Source organism: Caretta caretta, chromosome 3, assembly GCF_965140235.1.
Source record: "Caretta caretta isolate rCarCar2 chromosome 3, rCarCar1.hap1, whole genome shotgun sequence".
Taxonomy (NCBI): Eukaryota; Metazoa; Chordata; order Testudines; family Cheloniidae; genus Caretta; species Caretta caretta.
This window is the reverse complement of record NC_134208.1, coordinates 207,154,214-207,174,153: the sequence shown is the minus strand read 5'-3', so window position 1 is coordinate 207,174,153 and position 19,940 is coordinate 207,154,214. Positions and strand designations below refer to the sequence as shown.

The following is a 19,940-nucleotide window of genomic DNA, read 5'->3' as shown; positions in this document are numbered from 1 at the left end:
TTTAAAAAATGAAGGGAAGGGAGGGAATTTGGTTTCAATAAAATCACAGCAAAATCTGATGTGGGACGGAGGAAGGCCATAGTCCCACGAGTGAGTGGTCTCAGGTGAGTAACTGCTCACTCATGGGGATCACAATCTGGCTCTTCAAGTTTACAGAGTGTGGTGGGAGGGAAGGGTTAACTGCAGTTTTAGACCCTTGGATTTAAAAAAAAAACACTCATGGGCCTGATTCTGCCACACTTGCTCTTGTTGACGACACCTTAAGTGGGTTTTAGCCCATGAAAGCTTATGCCCACATAAATTTGTTAGTCTCTAAGGTGCCACAAGTCCTCCTTGTTGTTTTTACTCCTTGAATAGTCCCACTGATTTCAGTGGGAGGGGGCTCCTCCCAGCGTAAGATACTACTCAGGGTGAGGAAGGGTGGCAGGATCTGGCCCGATAAATGTGGGGGGGGGCGGTTGTTTTTTGGATCTAGCCCGTTGGTGTGCAAAAAGAAAGAGCAAAATTATTTACTTAAGGGGGTGGGATAGGAGAGGTCCCAGGCTAGGAAAGCCCTTTCTTGCCAGCAGTGGCAGACACACACAATCATCTTCTACCTTTTGCACGAGGCTATTGCAAACGATGGTCACTTTTCATTCCTGGGCTCCAGGGAAACTCAGCCACGACCCCTCACCCACCCCCACCCCCCCAAGAAAGCGAGCTGCAGCTGGGGCCCCCGGTGGACAAGCCAGCTCTAATCTCTCGCAAGCCCGGTGCTATCACAGCTTGGATCAGCCTATCTAATGTAAACGGGCTTTCACACATAAATAACGTGCCACATCTGGCTCTTTGGTTTTTACGGCGTCTTAGCTACAGAGCGATTTATGGAGGGCGGCCCGGGCTGGAGGGAGGCCGGGGTGGTGGGGGGGGGGAGAGTTGGACATTGCACCGGCTGCAACATGCAAGGTGGGCAAGTGGGGCCGGGGGGAAAGGAGCCAAACTCCTGGCCGGGGCCGGGGAGCCGGGTGGGAAGGGGCCTGCCTGGGAGGGCGGGCACGGTTCCGCCGGCTGGAGCGCCGCCGGGCCTTCCAGGAACCGGCGTGTTTGCGCTTCTCCCCAATTTATGACCGCCGACCATATGGCCAATATTTCGCCTCGCGCGTCACGCGCCGCGGAGGAAAGCAAACAGCGCGGGGCACGGCGCGGAGGGGGAGCGCCGGGCGGGCGGCCACGGGGCCGGCTCTGCAAAGCGCCGCCGGAGACAATGTGAGGGGCCGCCGAGCCGGGGCGTCGCGCGTGGCTATATAAAGCGGCCCCCGCAGGCCCCGGCGCTGCAGACCGGCGCCTTCGGAGCTCGCCAGCGCCTCGCCCACCGCAGAGCCGCTCCAGGTGAGCCGCTGCGCTTCCTCCTGGCGAGGGAGCCAGGTACCTGCAGGGGGGCTGGCTGCTCGATGTAACTTTGCGGGGGGTCTAGGCAGCGCCCCGAAGTACAGCAAACGGGGGGGGGTGGGGGGTAGATTCGCCTTGGGGGTGAGGTTGTTCAATGCAAGGCAGAGCGATTGGGGAGGGAAAGATGCGTCTACACGGCACCGCCGGGTGGAGAGCGGAGGTGGCTGTCTGGGGGGGAGCGGTGGCTACGTGGCTGGCTGGCGATATGGGTGGCGAGCTAGCTGGAGGGGAGGACGGACAGGTGGCTGGGGAGCTGGTCGGACAGACATCGCTGTTCCAGGGGCACTGGGTCCTCCAAACGAGGTGTGTGGGGGGGAACTCGAGCAGGGTCCCCCAAGCTGGATCACCTGGGTGCAAGGTGCTAGCTGGCTTCCCAAGGGCTTGGGGGGGGGGGGGGGTTCGTCCCTTCCCCCCCCCCCCCCATCTTGTTGAAACGGACGCTGATCTCTCCTGGCCCGGAAGCAGCAGGTGGGGAAGGGGGGTTCTTCTGCTGGGGGGAGAGGATGGAGCCATAGCGGTTTGCACCCGAGCCCCGCCGCTTTCACACCGCCCCCTTCCCGCGCACGGAGCCGGTTAAAGTTTTACCTGGGTTTGCGCAGTGCAAAAGTGAGCAGCTGCTTGTGAATTCGGCGGAAGAGGGGGGCGGAGGTGGCGTGGCCGGGGCTGGGGGAGGCTACCCAGCCCCAGGGGGGTGCAATGTGGGGGTGTCAGTCTCACCCCATGCGAGAAGGAGACGTCGGGCTGCGCTCAGGTCTTGCTTCAGCGGCCAGCAAGACGCGTTTGTCCTGGGGTACCAGCCGGGGCTGCAAGAGGGACGGTGGCCATCCAAAGCGCTCCGGCTAGCGATTGCTTTCGCCCCAACCCTGAACTTCCTCAGGTCATTTACCTGCCTGCTCTAGACACTCGAGAGATCAGAACCCCCCTTCCCCAAAGACACCCCCCCACACACACTCAACGTGGGTGGGTAATTTCACAGCCCTAGCTGCTTGGGGGGGGGGGGCTTATTCTTTTTCCCTTTGCTGCCCCGAGAGCGCAGCAAAGCCCGTGACACAAGGCGGCTGGGTGGGTTTGTCATCCTGAAAGCTCTGGGACTGGGGGTTTCCTGGGGAGGAAAGGTAAGCTGGTAGCTTACAACTCCCTTCCTTGTGGGGAAGCGGCTGCTGGGACATTTCTCACTAGAGTCGGTAGAGTCCGCCAGAGGATCAGGAATGGTTCAAAAGTAACAATTTGCACTCGGTTGGCTCTGCCTCTTGCACGGGGGGTTTATTGATTTCATCTCCACCTTGCTAACTTCACCAGGCGCTTTGGCCCATGTTTAACCCTTGCGTTTGCACCCCAGAGCAGCAGCGTCGTTGTGGTTGGATGCTGTGGTCTGCAACTCAGCTCTTCCTCGGAGTTGGGTTTTCCAATCAATCGTATGTGCAATCGATTTTAAAATCGCAAATCCATCTCCTCCTTTCCTTTCAAGACTCAACGGGACCGAGGAGCTCCGTTTAATGTGCCTCAAATTAATTTCAGTTTCAAAATCAGTCCATCCTTTTAAGCTTGAAATATATATATATTTAAATCATTATCAATGGCTGGCTTTAAAAAAAAAAGTCCTACCTACGGGGTAGAGATACACGAAGTAAATTCAGATAAGCAAGTGCTTTCAGCACCGTATTTCATAAAGAAATTATAAATCTCCTGCATTCAAATTGCCCTTATCAGACAGAGTTGGGGTGGTGGGTTTTTTTCCCCCTTTGGAAGAAAGAACACTTCTGAGACAGGCTGACAATGCTTAATCTCATTGGGACACGTTTAATCATTAGAAAGATGCGAACGAATAAAGCTGAAGGGTTTGCTTGGGGGGACCAAACATTTGACTTACAAATAAAACAGTTATAATAGACTGGAACGGAAAGGATACGCCCGGGGCTAGACTTAAAGCTTTTACAGAAAAAATCGGCAACTAGCTGGTTCCCAATGTCGCAAGCCCCGCGAAGCACAAATCTCCCGGCTTCTTGCTTCCGTAAGTTGCGGGAACACACTGCCAAGGCGTCTGTATGTCCTATGATTTGTATTGACAATATATTTCAAAGATCTCATTAAAGTGCATTTATCAAAGTCCTAACATGTGCCCTCGGGTCTGACATAACCCACAATGTGACCGATTAGCCCACGGGGGACGGGGGGGAGACCTAATTTCTATTCCACTTTTACCACTCCGGGGGGGTTGATGGTGAATTGAGAATGTGTTATCATAGTTGGGGCTTGGGGGAGGAAAAAAAACCCCAAAGAATAATCATAATCATGAAAAGCTCATTTAGATTCCTATGTCCTGAACACGGTTTAATTGTTTCTCTGTGAGAAAGGCAAGGGAAGATTGCATTTTCACTGCCTGGCTAGCAGATTGCTCTGACTCCTTGACAGAGGAAGGTAATACGAGATGTGGCAGATCAGAGCGTATTTTTCTATGTTTAAAACACGGTGAAAGTCTTTGCTTCTGCAATTTCTCCAGCCATGAAAAGAGAAGGAAATTTCAGAAACATTAACCCTTCCCCATTATTGTCAATGAAGCCTTTTAAAATCAATTTAAGGGGTTGCGATGCTCTGTTATTCTACAATCTCCGAGGCAAAGGGAAACGCTGATCTTTGTTAAACCTCCAAGCCAGGACTGCACATGGGCAGGTCTTTATTTCAATCGCCTTTCTTGTTGCTTAGACCTGAGTGTTTGTGGCTGCTATTTATTGTTCGCTCTCTTGATTGCCCTAGACCTTGCAAGGTGCTTTGCAAAACATAACCAGAATACTGGTGTCAAGCGAAGTAGCTCGCCCCCTTAAATGTGTTTTTTCTACATAGGTGCATGTATGCTCACATATATAATAAGGCTATAAAATTCTGGGCTCCGAAGCCCTGCGTTTTTAAGTTGTCTATTCAGGGAAAGAGCTCTTGTCTGATACATTTTTTTTAATCAACAACAAAAGATGACACCTCTTACGGATGCATCTCTCCTTTTCCCCCCTGCAACATTATAAAACAAAGCCTGCATTGTTTCCTGGCATCTTTCGAAGGTGAATCTCTTCATAAGAATTATCAGAAGTAGACGGGGCTATATTTTCCTTTCCCATTGATTTCAAGTGTCTTCTATCTAAGAGTATCAAACCAAAGATAAAATAAACCTTCTCCTCGAACAAAGGCTTTGTGTCAGCTTCACTAATCCTCACCAGAGCGTTAAGGTGCAATATGGTTTGTTTGTCTGGAGTGAATGAAAACAATTTCTTGCACCTTTGCTCTAATCAAACAATAAACTAATCCACTTGAAGGCTGTTATCTGAGATGGGATGTTGTGATGGGTTAGAGGTCAGCCCCATATACTGTACCGGGAGAAAAAGGGGACTTCTGTTAAACACCTTTTCATTCAGGAGGAGAAAATTAAGTCAAACAAATTAGTGGCTTAAAATAAATGGAGAGACCTTGTACTTTTTAATGACTGGAAACCTTTCTGACCACTAGCAAAACGAATGCATGTCGCTTCATTCGGCTCTGAACTATCAAGGCCAAGTAGTTGTTTTGACTGGCTAGTTCCTTGTCTCTATACGACACTTTAAGCCAAGCCACCGCTTTTGCTCGCTCTAGATAATAGACCCACGATTTGCTGTCTGGTTCTGGGAGACTGGGGGAGCTGAGCGGGCTGACAGACGGGGAAACACGTTTTAACACGCCGCCCTTGCTATGTTCCTGGCTTGCCATTCGCATGTGTGGCGTGTCCTGCCTTGGTAGAGAAATTCACCCTTTAATTCGCAAGTGCGAACGCACCTTTCTTCCCAGGGCGCAGCGGCCGGGAGCGGAGCCTAACCCTAGCCGAGGCTGCCTGTGTTTTCGGAGTGCAGCCTCGTTCATTCGGGGCAAGGGGCTCTTTGCCTCTCTTCCCCGCCCCGGCTGAAGCTGCTGCTGTGGAAAAGTCTTCCCGGGGCTGCGAGGCAGCATTAGGGGAGGGGGTTCAAGGAGGCCGCATTCCAGAAACGAGTGGCAAAGGCAAAAAGCCTCCTGGTTGAACGCTACCTGTAAAAGTAAACAGGTAAACACTTCCCCACTCCTAGAGGGCACTTGTGCTGAAGTGTCGCCACTTATCCTGTGTACACGCACCTCTCCTTTTCAGCCTCTTGCTCGGCTGTTCAAATAACCCCTCCATCCTATAATTCCGGGGCTTAAATTCAGCAGGATCTGTCTGGAGGAGCATTCCAGCATTTCTAAGCAGCAGGGGCAGCGCTCGCTCGGTTTTTCAGGGTCGGCCGAAGGCTTTGCGGCAAGGCAATTTGCCTGACGCTTTGCGAGGTTTTGTGGCGTGTGTCCGTGTGTCTATCCATACCGGCATTTATTTATTTATTTATGTTTGTTAGGATTTGCTGATCGATTGACTCTTAATCAGTAGAGATCATATTGCAAGGGACCTCCCCAAGTTACCCGCGCTACTCATGCCAGCAGGACACGGACAGGGAGGTCTTGAAGAGTCTAGATATTGATGCGATCTTCCCGAAATGCCTCTCTGGCCCCAGTGTCGGTCCTAAATCTGACGATTAAAAATCCCAGAAATGAGCCGTCCGATGTTTAGAAACACAATTCCCGCGTAGGCGAACCACTCCACTGGGGGAAGGTGGGGGACTTATCTCACCATGCCCAGGTCTCCCTGCTTCTTTCCCACCTCCCGACGCACCCTGACCATTCACACTGTCTGGCCCTCTCACCTAGAACCGGAGTAAGAACTGGAGGGTTAGCCCAAAATATAATGGGGAAGAGGGCAAAGGAAGGATCCAGTTACAAGGGAACAAAGTGTAAGAAATTCAGGGGGGATATTTACAAAAATCGGACAAGGGAAGCGAAAAAGTTTAGAAGAAGATGCAATGCGGATCAAGCGTCCACACACAATTATTAAACCAGAGCTGGGAAAGGCTGTCTTGAAATAAGCCTTCTGTGGAGCAGCTAGATTGATCTAGGAGATCGTTATCTTTACACAGAATCCACCACAGTGCGGTGTGTCTATTTCATCACCTAGTCACGTCATCATCCGCAGCAGGCCAGTTTGTAAACCTTACTCCTATGGACCACACACCTGTTGTGTGGGCCAGGGGCTCTTCTGGCGAGGGGGAACAAGCGATTCCCCTTTGTACCCTCACTAAAGCCAGTTTTGTTCTCTGAAATAAGGGGCTCCTCTCTCGCTATTTGGGGGTCTCTGTCTCAAAAAGGGGGTTCTCTGAAGTTGGGCTGCGCAGTCGTTTGCCACAACCCACACACAGTTCGGTTTGGACGCGGTTACACGTGCGCTTCGAAGCAGCCCCGATGCGAAAGCAAAATGTAGACCCAGAAGAGAGAGCGAGGGGGAGACTGGAAGAGAGAAGGCAGATTAACACACGCTCATTCCAGCCCCCTTAGATCATGAAACTGACCTTGTTAAACAATCGGGAAACTGGGTTTGATTTTTACTCACGTGATTCCACCATAGTTGTGGGAACTTGTCCGGAGCTGTGTTTCTAAGTTGGACCAAGCGTTCAATACGGAGGCGGGGGTGAGGGACAAAATTATGACTTTTATGGCAGGTCTTTGTGTACAAAGGAGACTAGCTGGTCACAGTCCAACTGTGCTGATCAGCCGGTGTGTGCTTCTCAATGGACCATTGGCTAACTGCAGCGTGATTAATGGTCCAGGAGCCCTGGTTTTCCCTTAGGAAAATATTTACCTATCAGGTGGTCTGCGGGAACGGAGACAACAGGTTCATCACAGAGTGAGTGAGTGAGTGAGCTTGTGTGTGGTGTTTAGCTGGTTTCATATTGATCAAATCTCACAGGTCCTAATTACTCTGGATTTTCTTATTAGAAATCTTTAGTTAGCATGCCCACTGTCAATTGTTTAGTCTTCCCCAGAGGAAATTCTCTACAATTCATTTATCTTCCTCCCCCACCCCCACCAAGGAAACTTTGCAACCCTCTGCTACACGACAAATATTGTGCTGTGAATTCGTCTTCCACCTTCGATTTTGGCTTTTCTTTGCCACGCAAACCCTGCGCTGCCGTGATGGCTTGAATTCTTGCGCTGTGGGCTTATCGTTATCGGAGGTGGTTTCTTTTATTGAGTCCTAGCTGTTGGGTCCACAGTGCCGTTGCTGTTTGTGTTATGAACGACATAATTTTCACACACACACACACGTAATCCTCTCACTTTGTTTAGTTTGCTGCGTTTCCCAGATGGCTAAGGAAAAGTGATCAAGAAATAAATACAGGGTTAGTCCTGGATTGAATTTTTTTTTTTTTCAAAATTAAAAAAGAGAGAGAGAGAACGCCTCGAATGCAGAGGAAAGAAGAGCCAGTGAGCGTCAACATGAAGGAGTTTCCTTAATATTGTGGAAGGATTCCGAAATGAATGAAGAGATAGTCCATTGAAAGCAGTTGAATGCCATGACAACTACCAACAACCTCCGATTTATTCCAAACAGTTAGAACACATTGAAAGAGGGCTTCAATCATGTATTATTTCGCCCCTGAAATAAATGCAAAAACTGAGCTCGGACAAAAGCTTCCAACAGAAGCCGGACATTTGTCTACATTTCGCCCATTGTCCGCAGCTTAGCAATCGGTTTGTATTTGTGTTTGCCCGGGTCCGACCACCCATGATGCGCTCAGGGCCTTGCTAAAACCCTAAGGCATTGTCACCCACATCACATACTCGATGGGAGGCAGGGTGAGGGACAGCAAAATAAACTGATCAACAATAATAAATTGCGGTGCCCCTTCTGCCCCAGCACCTCCTTGAAACATGCCCAGTTCTTGGGAGGGAAAGTCAAGGCAACTTCTATCCTCTGGTCATCCCCAAAAGGGTGGGGAAGAGGGAGGAACGGGGAGGGCTGCAAATCTCACCTTTAACTCCCCATCTTTAATTCCCCCCAACCCCTCCCCCCGCAGAGATCCCGTTAAAGGGCAGAACTCCTCGAGGATCCTGGCATCAAGTTGGCTTGTCCAAAATGTAGCACACGCGAAAACCCCACCCCAATATCACAAGAGAGAAACAATAGAGAGCGGTGTCTGTCCCAGGGAGCTGCAGGGAGGGGGAGGCGCACTGGGATGGTTCATTTAGTAGGTCAAAAAGAGAATAGGACCCTCCGCACAGACCCAAGGCAGGGCTCCGGACCATGAACCCCTCCCAGCTGAACAAAGTCCTGCGCTAGCGCGAAGCGAAGCGAGGGAAGAAGCGGAGCACAGCCGTGTGGACTGGAGACGTGGGGAATGAGCCCATGGAGAATTTGCTAAAAAGGCTTCGATTAGCTCCGTTTCCTATGTCCCCAGTGGAATCGGGGCGCGCACGGGCTTTTAAGTCAGGGGGGAGGGAGGGGTTGGGGGTGAAATGTGAAATAAAGCCGCAATAAGAAAGTGTTATGGACGCACGGATAGCTGGGTGTTATTTAGCGTTGCTATTTTGAAAGGAGGATTTTCAAAACGCGGACGCTGCTATTCATACGCCTCTATAATATATGTGTCTGCAAATGGCTGTGAGAGAGACCCACTTATTAAATGTCTTATTAAAAACAACCCTCCAAATTCAACGCCTAAATTAAACATCTGGCTGCATTCCCTTTCTAAGTCCTACCTCTAAACGCTGCACATCCATCCAAATTAGCAAGCGATCTTGCTGGGGAGAAGAGCGAGAGAAACAAATTAGTTCTCTGCAAACAACACACCGAAATCGTCAGAGCCTGCCTGGGTACCGATTGATTACATGTATTTCCAGTTTGGTTGATTTCGGAGCACACTAGAATCAATTACTTGCTGTTTAATTTATAGTACTCAGCCTTAAGCCTCAACCAAAATATTGACCTAGGAGGTTTGCTCAAGTTGGTCTCTTGCCATCTTGTTTAGGGGACCACCAATAATTGGAATAGATTTCCTTTTCAAGTCGCTCGCTGTAAATAGTCAATTTTCCAGCCTGCTACAAAGCAGTTTACATCAGTGCAGGGTGACAATGAATGCAAAGATGTTGTTTTTTTCCCGAAGCAATTTGTTTAAAACGTACTTTCAAGTGTGTGGAATATCGGGCTCCTTGGAGCTCCTTTGTATGTAAATACCGTGCAGAAAGGCCCTCCCTATCTTTGTAATTAATTGACACGTTATACCACTCATCATGTGCTACAGAACCAATGGTGGAGACTCCAATCTCCCCCAAACCCCGCAATTTCACATCTGCAAACACTGTCTTCATCCACTTGACTCCTAGCACCCGCCCACACGTGGCCAACCTTTGGCGTTTTTAATGTATTTTTTTTCCCCCTCCTCTCTGCAGGTTCATATGTGGAGACCAACCTTATATGGACTGCTCTCTCCAGCAATGGCTGTTTTTTTTCAAGCAGCAGGCACCAGATCCGTGTGTTTAAACGAGACCCTGAAGTAAACGCACTTTGGCATTTTTCCTGGAGTTACAAACTATTTCAGAAGCCGGTTGCCACTTGTGCTCCGTGATTTTTCCCCCCCTCTGCAGCAGAGCAAGGCTGTAAAATATCTATCTATATCGCAGCCGCTTTTTCCTCGCCCCCCCCCCCGCGTCTCCCCCCACACCAGCCTTCGTTATTTTTTATTCTTAACGTCCCCCCCCCCCAGCAACATATACACACACACACACCCTCCCCTCTTCCTGGGGTGTTTGTGGGGTGTGTGTGGCTTGTGCAACAGCGAATTGACAAACTGGTGCTCCAACTTTCCTGCATAAATTTGGCCAGAATATGTCTCTGACCAACACAAAGACGGGGTTTTCTGTAAAGGACATCCTAGATCTCCCTGACACCAACGATGAAGAGGGATCCCTCGTTGAAGGAGCGGATGAAGAGAACGAGGGGTCGGAGCCACCCAAGAAATCCGGAGTTCTGGGGCAAAACCCACTGGAGGGGGTTCAGACTCTGCCTTTGAAAAACCCTTTCTATGATACCAGTGATAATCCCTATACGCGTTGGCTGGCCAGCACGGAAAGCATCCAGTATTCCTGTGAGTAGTGAAACTTACATTGATTCCATGTACCGTCTGCATTGTCTTGTGATTGATCCGTTCAGCGCCGCAGCCTCTAACGTGTATTCTTCAATAATAAGAATAATTAATAATAAACCTATCTGTTATCTCTTCCTAATAGCTATTACGGGAAGCATTAGCGCTCCGATTTACCCTGTGTGTGGTTGTTGTTTTACCAGGCTCTCCGGAGTCAAACTAACCGCAGGGATTTCTTTGGGTTTGATTCGATTGGTATAAAAAACAAGGTTTTGGAAGCCTCATCTTTCCCCAAGGGGGGGGTTTATTTTTATGTATTTATTTTTTAGAACGAGAGAGAAAGAAATCAACCCAGCCTAGGGAAAGAAAAGCAAAAGTCACCTCCAGCGATCTAAAAATAGCAAGAACAGAGTTTGCTAAATCAAACAGAGCGAGCCTTGTGTGGCCGTTTTGGATCGCTTTGGTGTAGACAGTTCAGAAATGTCTCAATGGCCGGGCGGCTGTGGAGATCAATGAAGGGACTGTTAAATTATCCTTTAAAAATCAATCCACGTACCCCTTCCCCTCCCCCAGCAAATCGCTTGAGGTCCAAAGTCCAATAGATGTAAAAGAGATGCAACGTTAGGTGAGGAATAGAGGAATTTGTGATCCGGATCGATGTGGCTGTCTTGTAATGTGCATACAGACCGACGGGTGAATAGATCTGTAGACATGCACATGAACGTCTACATGCATCTAAAAGTGTGTGTAATTATGAACGTGAGTGTATATATAAATATATTCATATTCACAAGCTATCTAATATAAAACTCCCATCTCCAGGTATTTATATATGTTGATAGCTGTACAGATACACACGTGTGTCGCAGATGGCCATATCATTGGGAACATACATGGGCATAGTGTGTTGTGTGTCGTCGTTTACTTTTCCTCCGGTGTTTGCTGCTCTGGGGGAGTGTAGGAGGCAACTGCCTATTCCTCGCGGGGTTCATTTGTTTTCGGGGAAAGCCGCGCTCCCTCAGCCCAAGCGGGATTTGGGGGGTAGCTGGTGCCCCCCTGGGGAGATTGCCTCCCCACGGTAGAGAAAACGAGGGCGATTTCGCTGCATTTCCCGGCTGGAGCAGGGGAGGGTAGAGAGCAGAGCCGCAGGTGCCCCCGGGCGGGGACCCCCCGCCCCCCGGCAGCACCCCTCTGACTTATGCTCTCGGTGGCCTTTCTGCAGTGCACGGGCTGGCCTCCAGCAACTCCCAGCACGACTCCTCCACCAAATCCCCCGACCCCTCGGCCGACGAATCCCCGGACAACGACAAGGACACGGCCAGCGCCGGCGACTCCGGCAAGAAGAGGAAGAGGCGGGTGCTCTTCTCCAAGGCACAGACCTACGAGCTGGAGAGACGGTTCCGACAGCAGCGGTACCTGTCCGCCCCCGAGCGGGAGCACCTGGCCAGCCTCATCCGCCTCACGCCCACCCAGGTGAAGATCTGGTTCCAGAACCACCGGTACAAGATGAAGAGGGCCCGGGCTGAGAAAGGTATGGAAGTGACTCCTCTCCCCTCCCCACGCCGGGTAGCAGTACCCGTCTTAGTCAGGGACGGCAAACCCTGCCACACGCTCAAAGCTCAGGACTTAGCCGCGGCCACTTTCCAGGCTGGGATCCCCTTCTCCGCCTATAGCGCCCAATCGCTCCAGCACATGCCATATAACGCCCAGTACAGCTCCGCCAGCAACCCCCAGTACCCGACAGCGCATCATTTGGTGCAAGCCCAACAATGGACTTGGTGAACATTGCCGAGACAAGAAACTGAGGCTCCAAAATCAAACCTCGGGGGGGGGGGGAAGACAATATGAATATTAATTATTATTATTAATGATGGTGCATTTTTCCCCCTCTCCTATTTTTCCTCCTTGGGGGGGGGTTCGATTTGTTTCTTTTGGGGGGTGGTTTTTGTGCGCCATGTTTACAGAGATTTTTGCGCCATGCAAAGTGGTCCTGTCTACCTACAACTAAAAATAAAAATCTTACTAGTAATAAGAATGAATCCGTATGCGCTTGTGATTTCGTAAAGTACGTTTTGTGTGCTGTACAGCTGTTGTCAGTCGTATATAAAACAAGTGGAGGACACTTTAAAACTAGAGAATTTGATCTCCCTTTTTATATGAACCTTTACCTATTTATGGCCGTGTATAAATTCTGACAACTATGAGCAAAAAAAAATAATTTTTTTTGTAACTATGTGTGGTTATTGTTGCCATAAGTGACAGTCAGGGCGGTTTATTTTATTTTATTCTTTTGGTTGGGTGCAAAGATTTCCCAAACATTAAGCAAGCAAAGAAACTGGAGACGGAGAAGAAATGTTTGGATCAGCTCCATAGAAATCTCCAGCTCCTCGTTGTGTATAAACTTGGGGGGGGGGGCGCTACGGGGAGGGTTTCCATTTTTTATAGGAATTTTAATAAAAATGCTGTTTAAAAAAAACCAACCCAACAACAAAAGAATGTTTTTGTTTGACTTTGTGGCTACCACGGGATACCTGCAAAACCCTCCCTTTGAAGCGACACGGACTGGAGGGATCCTGTGGGGGGAGGCGGGAGCCTGCCTCGCCTGATTGTCCGATCAATGAGATCTTCTCCTGGTGCTGGTTGTTTTATGGGGAATGATGAACCCTTCCGTCGGAAATCCGTGCTTGGCCTGCGGCAGATTCCCAGGCAACAGCTCGGCGGACTTTCGTCCCCTCTTAGAACTTTTAGGGAAACTTTAATCACTCTCCCCAAACTTTCTGCAAACGATCAGATACCTGTCTTCCTCTTCCTCTTCTTCTTCTTCTGCGTCCTGCCTCCTTGTGTCTACTGGAGAGACAAAGGCGCTGGAGTAGTGACTTTGTGGAAATGAAAAAATAAGCCCCACCACTCACTTAAATGTAAGAGTGACCCTTCAGCGGAGGGGCTTTTGATTCCAGTCTAGTCTCAATGGCCTGCCTTTGCTCGGGGGTTGATCTAAGCGGGGTGAGCCCGAAGAGTTGTAAGTCCTCCTTTAGCCGGCAGCGGTAGATAGGCGGCTGAATGGGGGCGGGAGGGGGGTATCGGCTGGCGGATGAGTTTATACCCCCTTTCTGCTCCTGCGGGCAGATAGCGCTTTGGGGCAAGTCGTGGGGCACACGGGGCTCTCCCTAAACGCGGTCGGATTTGCAATGTAAAGTTTGCCCTAGAACCTGTTTTAACCAAACGGAATTTTGTCATCTCCGTCCGGGCGACTGGCTCTCTGGAGATCCCCTTCTGCCTGTGATAACACGTATTGGGAATTTGTGGGGTGCCGCGACATAGGGGGAGTTCTCCAGATGCGGTGGGCTTGTGTAGGAAAGTTTGTCTAAGGCGTGTTTTAAAGCAAAACTTCTTCTGGCTATTTACATGATCATTTTAGAATATGCGTTTAAAGGACACACAGATCCAGCTGGAAAGCGAGTGTGTGTGTTATGCGTGTGTGTGTACATCTAGGATCATAGGTACACACTCTGTGCCTCTCTGTTCTCTCTCTCTCTCTCCCTTGTATATAATATATACACGCACACACGATTTTTAGGCTTACACATACTCCAATATGCTTGGGGTTGACCCGAAATGAATTGGCCCCTCTGTCTGGGATAGAGAGGCTTCTTTCCAACCATGCTGTTTAAATTCTTCTCCGTTTCTGAAACTGTCTCCCTTGCTGTAGGCTGGACAAACAGCAGGGACTGCAGGGGCAGGGCTGGGGGAGGGGGGGGCTCGGAACAGGAAAAGCAAACTGAACCGTCCCCACTGAATTACCAGCCGCGCTCTTGTTGATGATCAGATTTAATTCAATATCTCGCGCAAACATGATTATCTGTAACAAAATCGGCGGGACCCACAGCTCTGCGTGGACAGTGCTGGCGAGGGGGGGTCTTCTAGCCATGCGCGGATCTGCTTCAGGACTGGAGTCCCAGCTGTGATGGCCATTTCTTGCAATGGTGTCTTACCAAACTCAGGCGCAAAGTTGACACCAGTTTAAATTCTTCCCCTGGTTTAGTCGCTCCCCACTTAATGTTGAATTGTCATGACAAGCGGGAGGCAGTCACAGAGCGGGGGCCGGGGGGGGGGGTTGTTTTTGGTTTTGCTTCAGATGAAACCTTATTCTACACGACCCCCCCCCCCCCACACACACACACACACACACACAAAACCCAAGAAATGAGTCCGGGTTTCTCCAACGCCGAGGGCACTCATCAACAGCTTGGCTGGCAAACGGCAAGTCGCGGCTCTGCCGTGGCAGGATCTATCCTGGAAGCTGATAATTATTAGCAAAGCGAGAGAGATCTAAATACATAAGGATGGCAGCGTTTCGTTGCAAACAGGGGGTCTGAGGATTTATTATTTTTTTTTTGCCATCTCGGTAGCCAGGCGGGGCCGAGCTCCCCGTGAAGTGAAAACAGGTTTCGGCGGCGCCTGAAGAAAGGAGCCCACTTTACAGGGAAGGACACTTTCCCCTCTTCCAATTCCGCCCGCCGCGCAGAGCGAGTGGGAGGGAAACAGTCACTTTCTGCTTGGCCCCTATTAAGTCTATCAAGCCAGTTGTGTGGCCCTCCCCCGTGGCCTTATATTTCACACGCCGCTGGGGCAGTTTGGCGCAGTCTATCTTTGCACAATATACAGTAGCCACCACAAAACAGCACAATGCGGGAGGCTGGTCGTTAAGGATGTTAGAGGCGTACATATTAAGGAGGGCAGAGAGAAAGAGAGAACCCAGAGGGGACAGGGGTAGGGGGAAAGAGAGAGAGAGAGAGAGACGGTGCTGGCCTCCCCCATCCTCCCCCTGTTCTTTCTAGTGCCATTCAATTCGTTTATCAGGAGCGGTGCATCCCCGAGTCAGGGAGAAGTATCCTTGGGTTTTGTTCTGGCTGTCACTTGGAGCCATTGTCCCCCATGTTGGACATGCTGTATTCCATATGGCCAGCTGGGCTGACCCTCACAAAACCCAAATTGTGTCCTGCTTTCAAACCCTGTATTGTTGTCTGTGAAAGGAAGACGAATTAAAAATTCGTGCTATATCTATTCTGGGGGAGGGGGGGAGGGGGGAAAAAAACCCTCTCTCTTCTTGGAAGGATAACAGGGCCTCCTTTTCTCCAGCCCTACTGACAAGTTTGTCTCTCATTTCACAGGAAATTAAATTCCTGCATCTGCACGGGGCCTAAACAAATCTCGCCCATAAAAATGAAAGCAAATGGCAGTCGATGCACCCCGATCAGCATTGTAGTTCCGCTGACTTCGGGTCGCTGAGCTGGTTTTTTCCCCTCTGCCGGGAGAACAAGGTTTCATTCACAGGGGGGTGTAATGTTATGCAGGCTTCTCCCTCCGTGCGCAACTGGAGAGCGCTGCGGACTGACCACTTTTTGTTCTCTTCCAGAGAACTGTCCCTTTCTTGTGATAGTGTTTCCTTGTTCCAGGCCGGCGAGTTTGAGAAGTCGCCATCCCGCTCCTTTCTCTGGAAGGCTTTCTCTGGTTGGGGCGAGGGGTGCTGGCGGTTAACCATCTCCACCGGGGCCACCAGACCTGGCCTCCTGCCTTTACCTGGAGCTCTTGGCGGCTGACCGCGCACAAGCGACGCGCTATGCCCCCCGCGCTCCGGAGAGTAGCTTGGGCGAGTAGAAAATGAATGAAGCAGCCAAGGAGCTAAATGCAAACAGGGTGGGCGCGAACAACTGAAGGGGCTAACTTTGATTATTTTTTTTTTAAAGAACACAACAAAAAATCAAATCCAATAAAGGATTTTCGGCTAAAATGCTAACTCGGTTCCTACACCGACCAGACAATTTCTCTTTATTTGAGTGGTAACACGCCTACACAAACTCTGCAATCCCTCGTGTGGTTTGGGTGATATTGTGACGGGGAAACGGACGGATTTCCTACGCGGTGTCAGATGTGTTGGGAAGGGGTTTTTTTTTTTTTGGCTTTGTGTTGAGGAAGGCATAAACTGCAGCGGTCTGGAAATAGATCAACAGGAAGAAATGTTAATTGGCCTCCTTCAGAGTCGCCTGTGGCGGGCCAGACAGATATGTCACCCTTCCACTGGTAGGAGACACGGGGAACACATTACACCTCCAGTGGGTGATCTGGAAAACCAGAGTCACGTCTGACAGGAAAGAAAAGGCGATGAATGAATGCGGGATGAATCCCCCAACTCCAACCCAATCAAGGGACATTATAGTTAAACTTGCGCTTTAGGGTTAATTTCCCTCCTTTCGCTCGACTCTGAGTCACCCCCCTTCGCGTCTACAGAGCCACTATTGAGGAGAATCAGATAACCTGGTAATGAGGTGGAAACCCCTCTAAGCCAGGGAAAGAACTTACTTTCATTACCTATTGACTGTTGGGCTTAGCTGAGACCTGGCGTGGGTCGTTCGGGCCTTTTCAAGAGGGCTGGGCAATGAAAAGCTAATCCAATGTTTACCGAGTCTAAGAACAATTCTCAGCTGTCGTTATTAAGGGGCCGAATCAGCCAGGGATGGCTTGGGCGGGGAGTACGAAAGCAAACGCGGTGTGTGTTTGTGTTTGTGTTTGTGGGGGGGGGGGCAGCCCAGAGTACACGGCCCCCGTTCTACACCAGCTCGCCAGGCGGCGGATACGCCTGAAGTGGCGGTGTGTATTAGATAGTGTAGTGTGCATGATTTCCGGAAATATGCACTTGTGGCTTCATAAGAGTGACACTCTCTCTCCCCGTGTCCACGGATCATCTCCTTTTATCCCGGCATCTGCCAATAAACCCCGCGATCTCCCCACCGCGCAGGCTACCCGGTGCTATCTGGGGGAGGAAACAATCTAGTTTGTATTGCTTCCCCCGCCCCCGCCTGCCCCTTGAAGACTTCGATTTTTAGGCGCTGTTATTACTAAAGCATCGTCGCAAACGATCGGGAGCCGGGGGTCCCCCAAGGAAGAAGGGGAACCAACAACCCAGGCCGGAATATCATTGTAATGGCACTTTTTAACCACAAGGGGTCATCAAAGTTCTTCCTTGAGGTCCCTGGGGTTTTTTCCCTCCTCCTGCTCTGAACTGTCCTTATGATAAATGGTTTTATTTCCCATTGAACATCATCGCCAGTTCCGAGAGGTGGTTCTGGGTTTTTTTTTAACAACCTTTAAAAAAATCTCACAGCCAAAAAAAGAGAGAGAGAGAGAGAGAGAGAGAGAGAGAGAGAGAGAGAGAGAGAGAAGTTAAAAAGGCAGCAGCCTGATCGTCTGAAGCCACTTCCTCTCTCAATTGTGTTCAAAAAATGGTCAAGCATAAATGGTCATGCTTGAATGGTCAAGCATAAATCAGCACACACACACACACACACAGCAAATGAAGACTTTAGTTTTATTCCATTTGCTGTATCCCCCCTTCCCCCGATTTTAAAAAAAAACCCCTCAGATTATTAATGGAAGAATCTGACCAACTGTGTGAGTTTGTAAACAAAATCTGATCTCTTCCTGTTTTTAAAGTGTGACTCTAGTTTCAGATTCTGTTGGCTGAATAAAACCAGACACACAGCCACTGTGTATATGGGAGATTTGACTGTATTCCTCCATGTGCAAGGTGTGTGTGCCAACGGTCTGTTTATTTTACATAAAAATATTAGAGGTGTAAATAAAAAACACACAATCCTCGATAGATTTCTTTATCTTGTATTTTTTTCATTCTCATTCTCTCTCTCTCTCTGTATATATATATATATACACACAAACACACATATTTGTGGTTGTGTGTGTATACATACCTCTAGTATGCATAGATGGCTGGCTGGCTCCCACACACACACATAGCACAGAAGAATATCAGAGGCCTATAACCATATGCTTGTTTCTGATCAATACTAAATGCCACCAGAAGGAAGTGACTGGTCGAAAAGTGCATCATGCAATAGACTTATGGACCTCTGGGAATGTAAACACTATCGCTTTAAAATTGCAACTGGCCTGATGGGGGCGGGGGTGGGGGGGTGGGCAGACGGGTTAGGAGGAGCTCCAGCCCCCAAACAGGTAGGGGTGTGGTGTAGGGAAAGAAGACACAGGGCAAAACTGAGGCAAGCAAAGATTGCTGGGGTCAGCAAAGAACAGAGTGGAGGTCCAGGAGAAGACTTTTTAACTTGAAATCACATTCTGGGCCCGGAAAGCCAAGAGGTACAAGAATGAAAGCTGGTCGGTGATCCCACCGGCTTGGTTTTGGGTTGACACCATAAACCCCTCTCGCTTTGAGACCAGAGCTCATGCCGCCACTCGAAAATGGCCAGACTCTTTTTTACTTGCAGATTGCCCCTTGTGCCCAACTCAAAACACAACACAAAATGCGTGGAAGACAACCGGTTCCGTGATCTACTATTATGAAGTCATCTTTAGCCAGCAGCCTACAAAAGGGAAGGTAAACGACTGGTAATATTGCACCTGGAAAGCAAGAGGTGAATTCTTCCTGCTAGGGAAACCAGGGCTAGGCCAACTCATTTTTGTGTTTGAAAAAAAGTTCAAGTTCCCATTAATTATGTGACGCATCACCTGGATGTCAACTTCTAGCACAAAGCAAACTGTGAGGCCATTTTATTAAACATCGATTAAAACACACACACCACGCTGGGTGGCCTGATGATTTTGCTCATAGATGAAATGCTCTCTCCGAGAGCCTGTCCGACCGACACAACCTGGTCATTGCCACGAGCTCTGAGCCGGGGGGCGGGGGTCGCTGGTTGTCGCTTTCCCCCACCCCTGGGTATGGAGAACGGCGAGTTTGACTCCAAACTCTGACGCCGACCCGATTAGCGCTAAGTGTGAACGTCAACAATCGGCGGGTGGGGCGGCGATGCCGCGACCGTCCGCGGGGTGGCGCAATTGGATAAGGAATGAGCCGCCAGCCTCAGCCGCTCGTGTGGCTTTCCCCAGGGAGGGGGCTCAGCACATGGCTGTTCCCCCCTGTCCTCTAACTCCGGGCCCTAGCAAAACTGCCCCTGAGTCTGGTATTTTCTCTCCCCCCGCTTCGCAAATGCCTCCCCCACTGGTCTAGCGTGACTCTGGTCTGCATAGGCTCTCCAGTCTCAGCGGAGAACCACAGGAGCAAAGAGCCTTCGCAGCTGCTGGCCTGGCCATGGGAGCTGCTCCTGTCCCCAGTTAATCTAGGGGGCAGGGCAGCCGGAGCAGGGAGGAAACGCAGGCCCTTTGCAAGTAGGTGGTGAAGCAGAGGGGCTTAAAGCTGGGCTCATGCAGCGTCCCCTTCCTCCTGCTCTGCTGCCAAATCGAGCAGGATGAATTAGCTCATTAAGTGCTTTGCTCTTGTGCAGTGTTTTGCCTCATGCTGGGCTTTTGCGAGTGTCATGAGCCGCGTTTCATGTGGCGACAAAGAGAGGTGAAAGGCCTTGGCCAAGGTGCCCAGGCTGGCAGTGTCAGAGCTGGAAAGCAACCTAGGGTCCCCAGCTACCATAGCCTTTAATGGAGAGAGGCATGCCCATAAACCTCAGTGGGAATACAGTCCTACACACT

General features: G+C 50.0%; 1 protein-coding gene across 2 annotated transcripts; it reads left to right on the top strand.

The window, feature by feature from the left end:
- The first annotated feature begins 1,086 nt into the window (after nt 1–1,086).
- NKX2-2 (NK2 homeobox 2) lies at nt 1,087–19,031 on the top strand. Of its 2 annotated transcripts, XM_048842424.2 has the most exons (4): nt 1,087–1,368; nt 9,736–10,430; nt 11,650–11,958; nt 18,725–19,031. In XM_048842424.2, exons 2-4 carry the CDS (start codon nt 10,172–10,174, stop codon nt 18,847–18,849), a joined length of 693 nt encoding a protein of 230 aa, XP_048698381.1. In that variant the 5' UTR covers nt 1,087–1,368; nt 9,736–10,171; the 3' UTR covers nt 18,850–19,031. The 2 variants fall into 2 exon arrangements, with proteins under 2 accessions (XP_048698381.1, XP_048698379.1); XM_048842422.2 differs by lacking the exon at nt 18,725–19,031 and having other exon boundaries at nt 1,089–1,368; nt 11,650–12,466.
- Nucleotides 19,032–19,940: the final 909 nt, after the last annotated feature.

Bases quoted from the DNA above. Each gene is read 5' to 3' on its own strand.
- NKX2-2 (XM_048842422.2), top strand. From the start codon at position 10,172: ATGTCTCTGACCAACACAAAGACGGGGTTTTCTGTAAAGGACATCCTA. The intron at 10,431-11,649 runs GTGAGTAGTGAA...GCCTTTCTGCAG, and splicing joins GGAAAGCATCCAGTATTCCT to TGCACGGGCTGGCCTCCAGC.